The 16,907-nt window shown below is 34.4% G+C and overlaps 1 protein-coding gene across 4 annotated transcripts; it reads left to right on the forward strand.

Moving 5' to 3' along the window:
• The first annotated feature begins 1,061 nt into the window (after positions 1 to 1,061).
• On the forward strand, positions 1,062 to 15,723 carry dos (daughter of sevenless). Of its 4 annotated transcripts, none has more exons than XM_074176140.1 (9): positions 1,062 to 1,197; positions 1,300 to 1,543; positions 1,636 to 1,956; positions 3,202 to 3,383; positions 3,464 to 3,755; positions 4,827 to 4,995; positions 7,708 to 7,921; positions 8,149 to 8,406; positions 11,925 to 15,723. In XM_074176140.1, exons 2-9 carry the CDS (start codon positions 1,534 to 1,536, stop codon positions 12,258 to 12,260), a joined length of 1,782 nt encoding a protein of 593 aa, XP_074032241.1. In that variant the 5' UTR covers positions 1,062 to 1,197; positions 1,300 to 1,533; the 3' UTR covers positions 12,261 to 15,723. The 4 variants fall into 4 exon arrangements, with proteins under 4 accessions (XP_074032241.1, XP_074032238.1, XP_074032240.1 ...); XM_074176137.1 differs by having other exon boundaries at positions 1,653 to 1,956; XM_074176139.1 differs by having other exon boundaries at positions 1,653 to 1,956; positions 3,464 to 3,746.
• The last annotated feature ends 1,184 nt before the right edge of the window (positions 15,724 to 16,907 follow it).

The raw sequence follows: 16,907 nt of genomic DNA on the forward strand, positions 1-16,907 counted from the left end.
TATTTTTTTTTTCACAAGGGTACGAGTTTATTATACTTTGAAATTTGTAAATAGAAATTTGATAACAAATGTTAAAAAAAAAATCAAAAATTCATCATTATAAAAAACCTTTAAAATATATTAGCATAAGTTTTTAACCTAAATTGTATAATCTTACTATATGAAATATACGTTTATTTCACTACCTTGTTTTATTTTTTATGAATTCCTAAACAGTTCACAATCATATGAGACATTTATTGGGAGCTCCTCGTAGCAATGATGAAGTCAGATCATGGTCATATATTTTTTGATCGAACCTCGTGCAGAGATGCACAACAGCTCTTAGGCAACACCCTCCTGCCCCGCCACATGCCAACATAAAAATAAAATCTCGACCTGAAACACCAAAGATACCGACTGGAGTGAATTTACTTATGTACGGTGCCGAATGGAACCAACAAGAAATTAAATTGACCCAACTTTGTATACATATTGATAGGTGGTTCAAGAATAGGAAACTGTCAAGCGTGTTTTGTTCAAATCTTTAATTTATGGACCATATTGTAAAAAAAAGTATTTCACCTGAACAGTTCATTCCCAAATGTAAACAATATCGAAAAATGAAGATGAGCCAACTTAACATTGTCAAGCTTTGCTAAATGTGCCGTACGGGTACAGAAGCAAAAGTCAAGAAAACTCAAAGAGAGAGAGAGAGAGAGAGACATTGCCAAGCTATGTCACTCGAGTTGTACTTTTAGCACCTCTGTGAATGAAATGTTGATAACTATTGGACCTCTTTATTATTTTTTTGTCAAGAGTGTCGTAGGTCAAGAGTTTTTGAAAAAACACTTGATCACATTAGAAATATTCTATTCATCTTGATAAGGACGATATTTACCATCCGATACGGATCCGTATGAAACGGTCGTGAACGAAAAATTCAATAATAACCTCATTCAAATTTCATTATAGATAATTTCAAGAATAGCAGCCACTGATAAGTATCTCTACTGTGAGTTATTCTGTAGTTGAATGCTCAACCAAATTGTAATAGATCTACTAATACTCATGAACCATAATCATAAGATACATTTACAAGTTTTGTGCAATCGACAAATGGATTGTCCGTCACTGTCAAAGACTGTCATTTCTTCTGCAATCTGTCAGTTCAGGGCGAAGAGTTTGCCAGTTTTAACACAAGTCACTAATTTTAAGGTTTGTTTGTTTTGTTTTGTGAAAGTGGTAGTTTGATGTTTACTTTCTGCTTTTTTTTGTATAATCCTTCGAAAACTGCATCTCTCACTCAGAAATTTCTAGGATAACCACTTTCAAACTCCAACTCACTTTTTGATGTAGGAAGATATTGGCACTTGAACAGACGGAAAGTATCTACACTTGACAAGTGATAAATGGTTTTATTAGTCATCAACGTATGTTGATACTTCAATGATAAAAGGAAATATTTGAATAACCCTTGGAAAATATGTCAAAGAATTCCCAAGAAATTGTGTTTGAGGGTTGGTTAACAAAGTCTCCTCCAACAAAGAGGATATGGAGAGCAGTAAGTAATTTATCTAACCAATCAAAATTTTTTATGTCACTGATCTGACTAATTACACCAAATCAATGATTCACAATCTGAAATATATACAGTGATGATACTGTTTCAGAGATGGAGAAGGAGATGGTTTTTGTTGACACATTCTGGTCAACTCCCTGGTCAATATATTTTAACATATTACACTGACAGAAACTACAGAAAATTGAAGGGAGTTATTAATTTAGATCAATGTGAACAAGTGGATTTGGGCTTGAAAGTGGATGAAAGGAAATTGAAATTTGACCATGTTTTCGATATAAAAACACCTTCTAGGACATATTACTTAGCTGCAGATACAGAAAATGAAATGCGGTCCTGGGTAACGTGTATCTGCAAAGTGTGTGGTTTGAAGTCAACAAACGAAGATGATGATAGTAAGTTGCTTTTATAAGTGTTATCCAAAAAGGGAAATAAATTGATAGCAGGTTTTAAGCTGTGGAGTTTCGTGGATAAACTCAATATAAATGATATATGTAAAAATACTTTCCATTTAAAACACCGAACACTTTAAAACATCGAAAACAAGCTTGGATATAAGAAAAAAACGTTTTTAGATGCTGTCTCAGCTTCTTTGTAGTCAGTCTTAAAATTTTAAAGCTTCTGAAGATGGTCATTTTACGGAGTTTTGAATCCTACCTAAACTTGCCCAGATATAAGTATTTGAAAATGTAAAATGGCAGAAATTTCTAATATTTATCATTTCATCAAAATCACACTTATAGGGCTGACATTTTTATGCATATATGTATTGTTAAAGTTGACGTGATGCTTCCCGTTTGTCCAGCAGAAGAACTTCAGTTAAACTAATCAGTGGAGTACCCGACGGGCCTGCTGTCTTGTTTATATATGTCCTGCACTGATGAGGAGTAATAGCCCAAAATTTGTTTATGTTCTTCAGTGAACTGTTGTGAATGTCCTCCTTTTTTTCAGGCAAGGTACTTGGGTAGTTCAGTACCCAAGATCCCGTTAACAAGACAGGCATTGTGAACGAAACGTGTTTCATCCAATTTCAAAAGTTGCAATTTCCTAATATGGGGGGTGATATGTGCTATTATAAAACAAATGCCTTGATTTTGCATTTTTTCCAATCTTGCACGCCTTTCATGTGATAAACTATGTCAACACTGTTAGTATGTGAGGGGACGAGATTTTTTTTGTTTTTTTTTTAAGGAAAAGTATTTTTTAGTAGTAGTGTCCAGATCCCGTTTGACAGGGAATAGTTTTTGAAGGCTTAGGTAGGTTCTCTTTGTAATGACACTTAATTGCTAGGAGAATTTTTGCCGCTGGTCAAAAATACACCAAGACATTCAGTTTCAGAGACAGAAAGAATTAATTTATTGTCAATACATACAGAAAACTCTTCAAAATGGCTTGAGTTGAAGGATGATCCAATGAGAATATTTTGTATTTTCTTGGGGTTTAGTAGTAAGAGTTTTTCTCGGTCCACCTCTTTATGGTTGTAAGATTGTTGTTCATCTTTGTCAGCGTATCAAATTTTTTACAAAGATAAAACAAGTAGAAAGATTATTGAGAATATTACACTAGAATTTCAAAGCATGTTTGTTAAGCCTTTGTGTAACATATTCAATTCGATGATTATTGTGTTTTTCAATACCTAGTTCCTACAAGAATCCCCATCAATTGCCCAGATGTGGAGATTACCGAAGAACCATCCGAAAGTCAGAGAATGACATTATTAAATGGCATAAGTGTACCTCTTCCTGCATCACCAGTCAGCTCTAGTCCTTACATACCTGTATCTGAATGTATCACTGGAAAATCTCCGATCCTGGACCCCAAGGTGAGTCCCTTCCTGAAAATGTTTACAAAATAAAATTCTAAAAACGTGTTTTTCTTCTAACCGATACCTCCCTCTTCCAGGACTTCAAAACACTTCTGGAGTATAACATGAGGAACTCGGTTTTAAGATCAGAAATACCAAACACACATACCAATGAAAGTTACGAATTTCCACAAAGAAACTACATGAATTACATGAACATTCAGGATCCGAGGTTCTACGATTGTCCTAGGAAATTGGCAACGCCATTTCAGAAGCGTGATGCAGAAGGTGAAAAGAACCATTCTCCTTTACAGAGCCCTACAGATTCTGACAGTGTGTTCAATGATGATGATTGGACTGCAAATTCATCCAGCGATTTCAGTAAGTACAGTAAGTTTCAGTTTCTGTACGATTGAGAGAAATGAAAAGTACCTCATCAACGATTGAGATGTTTGTTTCTATAGTAACGATTTATTTTCTCAAGAAACATACGATGTTTATAGCAGGAGAAAAAACATTACTTAAAAAACTATCTATAACATGACTAAGTATGAACAGGGCACCAAAAAAAAAAGATAAATCATAACTGAAATCATGACTGAATATGACTATGACTTTCAAAATACATATAAATGCACTCGTCAAAGAATATATCTATACAAACAATTGATATTTCTCAAATTAATTTGGAATTTTCGTTTATTAAAATAAAATTATAATAAATCAAATTTTGCCCAATATTTGTTTTCATTTTCATTAACTTTAAATTGCCTGAATATCTTGTCAAATAGCTGTGTTGGTCACTATTGATTTTGATAGTCAAATTTGAATGTTTGAGCTTATTTTTGGCCCAATGAATGAAGGTACATAATTTGAATTTATGTAAGGATGACAAATCTAATAGTTTTTTTGGTTCATACAAGTTGACTGTAGGCTTCTTGTAGTTTTTCTTGAATATACACAATTTCGTTCTGAAGTTTTTTAACTGTTTTCAATAAAGAATTTGTTGCCATTCCACATACTGATATTAGATATTACATTTCGGAATATATTGATGAAAAATAAATCAATTCAAGGTAGGTATTTCAGTGGTACAACATTTCTTATTTTGAATAAAGTTTCAATTATCTTGGCTATTTTTCTTCTTATTGTTTCAATATGTTGCCTCCGTGATATATTTTCATCTAGAATAAGACTAGGGGAGTATTTATTATTTTCACTATTGAATTTAATTGGATCTTTTGAATCAATTGGTATAGACCTTTTTGATGTAGTGTGTAAAACTTGGAAACACCCTGTATCATTGCCGTGAAAGCTACGTTAGGATCCCTATTTCACATATTGAGGTTTACACGTTGAAAGCAAACGTCACGTTATCAAGTAAACCAGGTCTGTGAGATGGGGTTCCTCAGGGATCTCTCATTGGACTCTTGTATTCATTGAATGCATCTGTAATTGTAGACACTTCAAGAAATACCAGACCCTCTGATAGTTCAAATGATGGTGATATAATTGCAACAAAGAAGTTCGTCAAAACCTCGGGAAATGAATCAGCTCCTCCAAGACCACCCAAACCAGTACAAACGGTAGCTGCTCCATGCTATCTGAACCTCAATCCTTCAAAAATTGGGTATGTATCTGTATGTATCAAATTGATTTTTTTAAAGGAAGCAACTCTCGCCCTATAAGAGATTTTTTGTAAATAATCATTTTCGACAATGGTATCAATGAAGCCCAAAAAAACAGGTAAAAACATATGATAGCAACAAGCTGATAGGATTTAAAGTTTCTAAAATTTAGCTGGCCATTCAGGATAGCCTTTTTGAGATTTGTCTTCAGAGTAGAGCAGATTAATTACGATACTCTGAGGGCATATTATTCAGCAGATAAGGTAAGAAATGAGTAAGTTGGCCTTGATATTGGTTTGACGTCGTGTTTCTTTCAGATTCTCCCAAACCAGTTTGTTACATTTTTAACATTCAACAGACCGGATTGGGAAAATCTTAGAGAAATATGACTTGAAACCAATATTTGGCCAACAAAAACCACGAGAAAAAGTCTAAGGTTACCTAAAGACTCCAGAAAACCTATAGCAAAACCCGGGGGACGCCGGATTCAGTCTACTTTGAAACCACGAAAAGAAGTATAGGTAATCGCCTCTCTGAACACAATAGAAATTGTGTCATCCTGCAGACCATGGATGTCAAACCCAGAAAATGGCTTTCACGTGGTTTTAAACTGTTAATTTATTGCCAATTCTGGAATGGCGAATTTGACAGGGAAATACTGAAGAGGACAATTTTGACTTCATTTTCAAATCAAATCAAAATATGCTTCATTACCCAAGATCTGTACATCTTATTGGCAAAGTCTGGTAAAGTAAAACGTGTATATGGGACAATAAAGAAATATAAACTATAAAAAAATGCTTAGAGACAAGAGCAGAGTACATGGACAGAACAATATTAAGCCCAGCTGAACAGATATAAATATAAGTACATGAATATTGAGTAAATGTAAATATATAATGCTACATAATGAACATTAATAGGCATTTCGTGTTGATTTCAATAACTTGTTTACACAAAGCTACATGCCAATTACTCGATAAAGCCTTGGTAGAATTTGTCCACACTTTAATAGGGCCTCCCAACAAGGAATTCTTTTACTTTCTTTCTGAATTTCTTTTCCTTATATATTCGCTTTAAATTAATGGGAAGGTTATTAAATAACTTCTTGCTATTGAAAATAATAGAATTTTGTGTAAGGGCTAGAGTAGGTTTTGGAAGGGAAATGAAGTAAGACTGTTGTATATTATAAGTTGAGGTGGTATTAAATTGATTTTTATATTTTTTGTGGCTAAGAGACACTGTTTCCAAAATAAAAAGACATACCAAGGTCAGAATTTTTTGCTTCACAAATAATGGGCGGCATGAATCCCTGTAGCTAGCCTTGCATAAATATCTGATGGATCTTTTTTGTAGAGAGAATACCACATTGAAACGAAATTGTGCAAAATTTCCCAAGAAACAAATTCCATATCGTGAATATGACTCAATTTGTGCACAATAAACTGATTTTGTAATAGTAGTGTCTAACTCTGTTGCAACAACTCTCACTGCATGTCATCCTGCTGCTAATCTTTTACATAAGTAGTCGACATGGGAATCAAATTTCAGATTTTCATCAATGAAGAGCCCTAAAAATTTGTTTTCCTGCAAATTTTCATTTTTTACATTTTCTAAGTGTACCTCCCCTATATTAATGATCTAACAAATAAATTAAGCACAATTTGCTTCATCATCAGGCAATTGAAAGGTACAAGAAACCCTTAAACTGGCTTATTTTGGAATAGTGCAATCGACAATAAGTTATGGAATAATGTTTTGGGGTAACTCTGTACATATGAATAGAGTTTTTGTTATGCAAAAAAGAATTATCAGATGTATGGCAGGAGTGCACTCCAAAACATCATGTAGAAAATGGTTCAATCAACTAGGAAAAAGATGAAAATTATTTGAGGAAAAAAAAAAGATATACATAATTACTGTACAAGAAACAGTGAAAGATTATACCAGCCATACTCACGATTAGGAGTTGGTCAAGACTCCCATGTATATCAAGGTATTAAATGTTATAACAAACTCATGGCTATTCATCCTGAGTTAAGTTTAATGAGTAGGAATGAACTAAAATGTTGGTTGAATGAATTTTTAAAAAACAAGGTGTTCTACTCTCTTCAAGAATTTTTGAATTGTTGATGTTCATTGTATATTTTAATATTTTACTTATCAAAAATGTATATGTATAATCTTGTAAATTTTAATTACTTTCAAGCTCTCCTTGTGAGTAGTCCAATAAGTTTCATGTATTCACACTTTTTTTATGTTGTACATGTGAACTTTAGTGATGAATAAACTTCTATTCTATTCTATTGTTACATCTAAACGTGACCACATTTATTTTGTCGATGTTTAATGATAAAAGATTGGAATGACACCACTCATTCACCCTTCTTATGTCGACGATGATTTGATCAAATTAATTTGAGGGGGTATTGCTGTGCCAGAGGATAGTGGTGTCATCAGCGAAACAACATTGACTAAGTCATTGACATGAATGAGAAACAACACCGGGTGTATATGTTTTACAGGAGCGAAAAGCTGGCAAACAAGTATTTGCTACTTCATCTCATCTATTGTCTATACTGTGTATCATTCAGTATTTGTTTAGTGTGATGGTGCATTTAGATTATTTACTTCTTTTCAAATATACTGGCAGTATTCCTCTGTCTCATATTCACTTACTTGTTGAAAATATAATGATAATGTCTAATTTTTAGCATTGAGGCTGAAGAAAACGATCAAAAGTCAAATAAAGAAAATCAGCAGAAAGTGTTAACAGATGACATGTATGACTTTCCCCGTTCACACCATATTGAAAACGAAGCTTCCTTGAAAAGGAAACACTGCTATAACAATGCTGCGCCGGTGGTTTGCCCTGAAGGAACTATTTTCAGATATGATATTTCTCCACGAGCGGGGACCAGCACGTCGGTAAGTTTCACATATAGATTGTAGGTTCTGTCTGATAAAATATTATTTTTGTGCATGATTAATAAAAGGATTATTGCGGTTAGGTTTTTGAGTGAACAAGCTCATGTATTTCTCTCGGAAACCTTGAATATACATTCTTCTTACAAGTAAATATAAAATGTGACTACAAAATGTGAAATTGTCAGTGTCTAAAACTTAAAAAACATTCTTCATTATTGTCATTCCAGGTGTTCAGGTATGATTTAGAAGACACCCAGGACGCACCTCCTTCGCCTGCTTTATCTCATTCATCATCAACTCCTGCCTATTCGAATCTTCCTAGCCCATCGTACACCCAGCTGATGGCCCCGCCGATGGTTAACAGGGAGTTGAAACCGAAGAGGAAGCTCTCCGATTCACACTCGATTACCTCCAATCCCGAACCACCTTCTCCGAGAAACGCTCCATCTGTTGACAGAAAGCTTAAGCCTCCAACACCCTTACAGGTTAGTATTGATGTCTTGATGTTTTGAAAAATGTTTCGCTACTAAGGTTCCCAATGAAAAGAAAATGATAGGGGTCGGATTCAGATTCATCTGTTCTCCTTTTTGACATAATTGATATTTGAACTAGTATTCAACTATAGGATTTCATATGTGATATAACTTTTCCAGTTATTAAAAGAAGAAAAAGATTGTATTAATCTAGGTCGGAGGTTCTCAAACTTATTTTGTCTAGCGCCCACTTCGGGAATTAATTATTTTCTAGCCCCCCCAAATTTTTTCATTTTACTACATCTTAAGATCACAATCGCAGTCATTATTTTAATAATTAAATTTCATGTGTCATGTGAAAATAAGACTTTCTGATGAGGGTAATGTAAAGCACCATTTTGTAATATTAGGAAAACTTTTATTCATGTTATTGAAACAGTGTTACGGTTTGGATGGTCCACCCCGTAACTTCAAAAACTAAATTGGTCCGATAAGCCGTTCGCCGTTCGCTCGCAGCTCGTTCAAGTGGAGAATTCGTTCCTTGAAAAGAAAAGGGAAAAAAAAGCGAACAGCTGATCTAGGTTTTGATAAACAAGTTCTCTTCTGGTCGTGTGTATGTGTTGGTATTTTCGAAATTGTACCTTTTTCTCTATTGTGCAATAAGATTTGGAGTAATGTAAACTTATTTACTTGATTTACAAGAATAGGGAAGGGCACTGAAGTGAGAACTCGAGTAGGAACGTTATGTAGGAGTAGAATGTGGCTTATTATAGTTAGTTGAGTGTTTCAACGTTAAGAAGAAATTAATTATCATCGTTGTCTCTGCTCCTGGTTGTGGAAGAGTCTAATATCTGTGTAGTGAAGCATTTCAAAGCGATATTAGGAAGAACTTTTCGCCAATAATATTCACTACAAGGTGGATAAGATACTGTGTAAGCAGTTGGGGCTTTTCCTTTGTTACTCATTTTGGATACGAGAGGTTTTGTGGACGTAAGGACCCTCAAGAGGGTTCTAGTGAGGGGGCCACTATTCCTGATTGAACTTGTTGTGGAAGTTAATGAAGTAGCCATTTGCTTCTACATGCAATATTGCTGTCTTTGGCAAGCGAAATTAGTAGCTCTCAACTCAATTTCCCGTCTGAATTCTCCGGAGAAAACTGTAGAACTTGTAGTTGTTAGGAGTGCTGACTTATTCAAATTGCAAGTTTTGAAATGGTCTTCCAGCTCTATTGAATTATTAGTCGATACCATACGATACCTGATCCGTTAATTTAAGCAAGAACAATACAAATAAAATAGGGATTTTGAAGAGAATTTCAACGACGTTCTTATTTAAAAAGAAATTGTATTATGTGTTTTGGTCCTAAGGTAACGTGTAAGCGACAACGTGACGTCACTGCGGCGCGTTAACTGAGTTTGTTTTGCCTTTTTGTTGTTGTTATGAGTAAAAATATATTAGATGTTAAGGGGCAGTCCTTCCTTTGTGTGAATTGATTATTTAGTAATTTGTACCGATACGCGTAATCCTGATTATTATTGTAATATAATTGTTAATCATCTTTACATCGTTCCGATTTGTCTGTTCATACCCAGTCACCCTGGGCAGTCTACTAGTTAAGACTGGCTCATTGATAACTAGTGGCGCCCATTAAAATCAACTCAGAAAAATCTAATAAAATTGATCTCGTGGACCCACCCCGACCGACACTTGAGCTTGGGTACGAGTTCACGCACCTCAGCTATTGGACAGATGAACAAGGGTACATAATATTATTTGAGTAGTGCGTAACAACATTTCAATTTGAATTTTAAAACCAATCTAATGTGAAGGATGAATTTGATGATTTTTAACAAGTTTTTTAATATCAGGCTCGAATTTAATCAAAAACAGCCTGATATTAAGTCACCGCGTTCGGTAATCTGCAACCGATTTCTCTTTTTAGTTAGCAACGTTGCCACAGCACTAAATCCACGTTCACACAAATACGATGATGGGAATAAGATAGATCACAATCCAGGGTACAATTGAGGGATTGGCTTTTGTAGCAAAAATTCTTGGTATCCATTTTTGAATTTAATTTTCTCGTTTGTTATCAGTTCTATGAGTTCTTCTTCCACCTGGGGTGTGATCCTGCTGTGTTGACATTTGACAAAGGATCCAACACCTAGTCCGGTATTTTCAATTTTAAAACAAGCAAGTATTCGTTGTTGTAGGATACTGCTAACAAATTAGGTAAATTGCGAAACTCACGTCTGCCGATATTATTCTTGTATAAGATCAATTTGGCTACAAAAGCAGCAATAACATTTTTTGTTTTAATCAAATTCAAGTCGTCGCCTTGAAGTTGGAGATTAACATCATTAAATAATTTATACAGGTCTGTCAAGTACGCAATATCATTTTTTGAAGTGATGAGGTTGTCGTGCAATTCTTTGTCTTTGTTTTCCAAGAACTCTACTACAGAGTTGAATAGATTGTAAAATCGAGTTTTTATACAGTTGGCTGAGCTGAGTGTTTCTTTTCCAGTTCTTGAAAATAAGTCACACTTGTTTTTTTTATCTGAATGCATTTTATTCAAATGATCTTGTAACCTTGAGGGTTTCATCGCTTCATTCGAAAATGTTTTTTAACATAAAAGGCACATAGGCGAAGATGGATTTGTGGGATTTTCAATAAATCCATATTTTATATATTCCGCGCTATACTGCCGTTTCTTCTTTTTTGCTTCTGACATAATTTTGTCGTCAAAAAGGCTGAAGTAAAGAATCGAGTAATAAAAACTTGCTAATGACACCACTCACAGTATTCAACCGCACGTACAGCACTTTACCTAGCTAGTCGCTAACCAAATTCACTTGTTTTCGTAATATCGTCGAATGACATTACTGGCTGGATGGCGCGCGCGCTTTAATATGAGGCAGCGGGCGAGCCTAGTACTTTCGATAATGAAGACTAGAAACTTCTCGCTTCGCATTGAAGCTTACCGCCATCTATTGTACAGTTTGACAACTATCGGACAGGAAATAGTTACTGTCTAGTCCCCTAGATGGCGTTACACGAGGAAACCCACGTTAAGCGTAAAGGGGCGGTAGAGTTTGTGTTGAAAGTAAAAAAACATTTTTAAAGTAGCCATCGCCCCCCCCCCTAAACCGCTTCAGCGCCCCCCAATTTTGTCTGTGCCCTTTACTGCCCCCCTATAGGCTTCCAGCGCTCACAAGGGGGCGTTATCGCCCACTTTGAGAAAGACTAATCTAGGTCATCCTGATAAACAGTCAATAATACATATCTGTGGCATAAAGATGCCATATGAGTATAGAGTACAAAATTTTTCATTGATATGTGTAGTAGTAATTTCAAATTTTATTTTTTTACAGATTAGAATTTCCTATTTGAAATAAACTATGTTATTTCTGAAATGTATCCTAATGAATACTTTTTGTACTATCCATTTAAAAAATTTTGGGCACATTGCCTCCATAAATGACTGAAAATTCTGAAATTGAATAATTGTTGGATATTTTTTGCTTCAGGAGGCTCACATGAGGAAGAATTTCAACGTCGAGGAAGACCAGCGTAAAATTAGAGCAGCCCCGAGCCCCACCCCTCCTAGCTTGGGGCGGTCCCATGACAGCTTACTCGCAACGCCGGACGAGCAAGTTTACCATTACCTAACGGGCAAAATGCAATACTTGGACCTAGACCTGGAAGGATCCAGTTTATCGAATAGTACAAAAACTGCGACGCCTAAACCGCAGGAAGATACCGTTTACAAAAAGGTGGATTTCATGAAAACGCAGGCCTTCAACATTACGAGGAACATCTTGGAGAAGGAGAGGCAAGAACCGGTTTCGTTTACAAAAAAATAGAAGAGTATTCTCGGACAGGTATTCTAATTGACAAAGTCACAAAGTTTTTATATCTTGGACGAATGCGATGATTTGCTTTGGCTCTTGTACTGAATGTATGTTACAATTGTTTCATTTTGTGGAGCTGTTAAAGTACAGGGTGTTTAATTGTGGCGCCAAAGCTCTAAATCTTTAATGCCCCCTAAGGTAGCAAAACTTTTGTTTAGGAGAGTTATTGAGTGTTGAGAAATATTAACTATTATTTTCCTTTAAAAGAAAATTCACATCATGTCCAGGTTAGTCATTTTTCATTTTATTTCTTGCACCTTGATAAAAGTAGAATATGCTACTATATTGATATGTTCAGCAATTTCTTATCTCCTATAATGACAAAATTACCACTGGTATTCGCTTAGTTTGGATCACCCTATATCGGGAGCAGTCGAAAGAGCGTCAAATTGATGTTAAGAAGTATTGAAAAAAATGTAATGACTTGAGTTTTTTAACGACAGTTACATCAATTTGAACTTATTAAAAACTTATTGAAAAAATGAATTATTAATACAGCTGCCGGACTAAGTCATGACTGGTGAGAAGCCCCTCCTTCAAGATGTGCAGTAGATGTGTAGAAATCTGTTCACTCTCTTAGATTATTCGAGCCGTAAAAGTAAAATTGCAAACAAAAGTTTCTATTCCTTTTTTCCTAATTCTTTCTTTGTCATACACCGAACCAAACCTTACACAGATACGATTTCTCCCACCGGCCCTGACTCAGTCGGTAGCTGTAGTTATGACCAAGCCATTGTTTGTCTGTTTGAAAAAGTTGAGTTAACTCCTTTGTCATAATGTGGGTAGTAAAAAAACTGATTGATTGATTGATTAATGTTCACCGCAGTTGTAGACGAAATTTCAGGTATGTAAATCTGCAGACTACCATAAACAAACCTGAAAAACAGCAGTGACATACCAGTGAAAGTTTGCATTCCTTGAATTAACTAAAATGGAACAAATATATCAGGAACAGTAGCAGTAACAAAATATAACAATATTTACACAATTGCAAATATGAATTTCAAAAATAAGTTATTTCAACTAAAAAATAAATATTTGGAAATGAAATCTTGAAATATGCGTCTCCCCCAACAACCTACACGGTAGGTTCTGGTGAATACCTCTCGGGAAATAATTACTTTCCCGGCTAATACCACGCTTGATATTGAATCATATCCGGCAGACATACTTCAACAAGGTTAGTCTCGTTGAAGTATCTTGCCTCGTTCATCCAGCTGCAGGACCTTGCTGAGATAATTTGAGTTGATCACCTACGGACCGGTTTCGAGGTGTTATCTTTCATCAGTGCAGGAAAGATCCGATCCAAACGGCAAAGTACCTGGGACTCGATTGATTTTGACGCGACTCAACTGCATGTATGAAACCTTCGTCTAAAAGAAAGACTGTTAACTAGTAACAGCTCTATCTTGTGAACAAAGCCCCAAGTGACAAATTAATTTAAATTCAAAATGATGATATAGCATGAAGAGAAATGAAAGTAAGTTTTGAAAAATTGTTCAACACATTCATTGCAACAATGAATCTTATTTGAAAATATTCAAGGATTATCCATAATATTTGACATTTCACTAAACAAATTACTTGAGTATAATAATTTGATAAAATCCTGAAACTATAGGTAAAGAGATTTCAGTTTTACAAGCTTTAAATATAGTTTACCAAAGGTTCAGCAAAATCAAGGGTATTTACGAAGTATTTTTTTTTCAAATAAATGTTTGACATGATTTTTGAAATCTACATAATTTTTTCATTTATGAACCGACTGAAATCATTCAAACACTGAATGTTTGGAGAAGCTTATAACAATACATTAGTGAAAACCTGACCAAAATTAGTTATAAGACGCCGTTTTTTAGAATAGCATTCACAAATGAACAGACATAAAGTATATTAATCATTGTTTTGGGCTTTACTGCTTTAATAAAGAACCTCAATAATGGTTTTTCTCAAATATCTTCCATGTACAGAAAACAGGACTTTTATGATATGTATAGATTTTCCTTTAGTTTTGTGATGGTGCTAGTGCCACCTGGTGGCAATGGATCCCTCAAATTGAGATCATTTTGTTCAAATTTTACTGTTGAAAGTATTTGCAAGCAATGCAGTTACTGAATTAAAAAAAATGGAGGGCTTTTTCATGAAACAGAAAAGTGTATTCAAAAACAAAAAATTATAATGTCATGTGCAAATATAATAGTTCATAATCGAGGCAGAGGTTCAATCGATATTTTATTAAAACATCCTTAAACAAGTTGGAAACATTACTAAGGATGTAAACCAAAATGGATAAACCTGGATTTGAAATGAAGAGTAGCAACTGGATGAAGAATCAAACAGCAATGGCCATTTCGAAATTGAAATCGTAGTGATGAACCAGCTAATGTTTACTTTGAAAAATGAATGTAGAGTTGAAATGAAACTTGAAGTAACACGCCATTGAAGTGGAAAGTTTTAATTTTGTTGCACGATTCTTGACTTTTGCAAAAATTTGTTCCTGTCTTAATATTGGCATGGAGAGTTTTCAAGAAGACAAAATTTTTAGAAAGTTATACCATGAGACCTCGAAATTCAATCGATAAATTACCATTTTTTTGCAAGAAAGCTTTGTTGTTTAGCAAATCAATGAAAGCAACCACATGATAAAGCCACGAGTCCGTAGAATGAATGGTTTCATTAATTCCTGGTTACGCAATTGTTATTGCTCAAAAATATGATGTTAGCATGACTAAATTGACATTTATCTGAGAAAAAATTTTAGATCAAGTTGTATTCGTGAAGATTATTTCCTGAAATATTCTCAGCTGAATACATTTAATAATCAAATCAATTTTGTCGACATATAAATGTGGATTTCATGGATGCCATATTTTTGAAGAGCTCATCAAAACTTAATTTGTGTCACGTTTTCTGATGAATATGAATTGAAAAAAAAAATCTCAAGCACTCGATAACTCTTCTGAAATTGTTCCTTCAGCTTTAGGGTTATAGAAGATGAGTTTTTTCGTACAAATGGCCAACCTGTACATATGAATGTGCACAATTTGTCACTGTGATGTTGCATTCTTCTGATATCTGACTAATATTCTTAAACGATAACGAATGAGCATGTTTTTTCCGCGATTTTTTTCTCATTTTGTGAACGATCACTTTAAAGAATTTATTTTCAACATGATTACAGCTGTTATGAATTTTTATATTTTTTTTTTGTGAAGTATATGAAAGAATTGGAAAATTATTCAGAGCTTTAAATATCCATTTGTGGCCATTTAACGAATAGGAATTCATATCAAATATAGTTAGATTAAATAATATTTTATATTCTCTGTATTAATGCATTGTTTACTCCTTTTATAAATTTTTTAATGATGTTATACAGTCACATAGGTGGTTTACAAATATATTGTCACTGTACCGTGTCTTGTATTATTCTATCCTTTCTTGAATTATGGTAATTCATACTCTCTCTTTTTTGAATGCTTCCCACTCGGGCGCATTTGGCCAGACTCCTCCTATTAATAATCACCTGAACCTACATCAAGAGGGCGCGGCGTCTTGATCTACGCAATGCTGTCTCCCTATTAACTTTTTCATACATTTTTATTATAAATAAAAATAATGTGAAGTTCGGCTCCTTTTCGGGAGACTATTTGTTTTTTTTTTTCACAAATACCCCACTTCACATTTGTTAAAATTATTGAACAACTGAGAACCACTACTCTCAATTCGTCTTCCACTTCAATATTTATACGACCGTAACGTTATTTTAAACTACACCTCGTTTCTGGACTCGTATCCATCCACATGTCATCTTTGAGGGCGTCGTTATCAGCATAACCGTCCTCTGTCGCGGTAAATCAAATCAAAATAATCTTTATTACCTAAGATCTGAACATCTTATTGGTAAAGTCTAGTAAAGTAAAACGTGTATATGGGATGTTAAATTAACAACTATAAACTATAAAATAACGCGTATTAGGAATCACACGTTAAAAGGTAAGACCTCGTTAATCCTTAGCTCACACAAGTTTCGACTTCTGAGGGTTGTCGATTGTAGGGGTGCGACAGCTGGTTAACGGAAAAACAGATTTTTTTTAACAGACGAGTATGTGGACAGAACAATATTAGGCCCATCTGAACAGATACAAATATAAGTACATGAATATTGAGTAAATGTAAATATATAATGGTACGAAATGAACATTGACAGCCATTTCGTGTTGATTTCAATAACTTGTTTACACAAAGCTACATCACATCACTCGATAGAGCTTTGGCAGAACTCGTCCACAATATAGTAGGGCCTCCCAACAAGGAATTCTTTTTTGTTCTGAATTTCTTTTCATTTTTCATTATATATTTGCCTTAAATTAATGGGAAGGCGAATAAATAATTTCTTGCTATTGGAAAAAAATAGAATATTGTGTAAGGGCTAGAGTAGGTGTTGGAAGGGAAATGAAGTAAGCCTGACTTGCACTATAAGTTGAGTGGTATTAAATTGATTTTTATATTTTTTGTGGATAAAACACACTGTTTCCAAAATAAAAAGACAAACTAAGGTCAGAATTTTTTGCTTCACAAATAATGGGCGGCATGAAT

Source organism: Leptinotarsa decemlineata, unplaced genomic scaffold (assembly GCF_025532065.1).
Source record: "Leptinotarsa decemlineata unplaced genomic scaffold, Ldec_3_MD MMD2_tig00001621_RagTag_RagTag, whole genome shotgun sequence".
Lineage (NCBI taxonomy): Eukaryota > Metazoa > Arthropoda > Insecta > Coleoptera > Chrysomelidae > Leptinotarsa > Leptinotarsa decemlineata.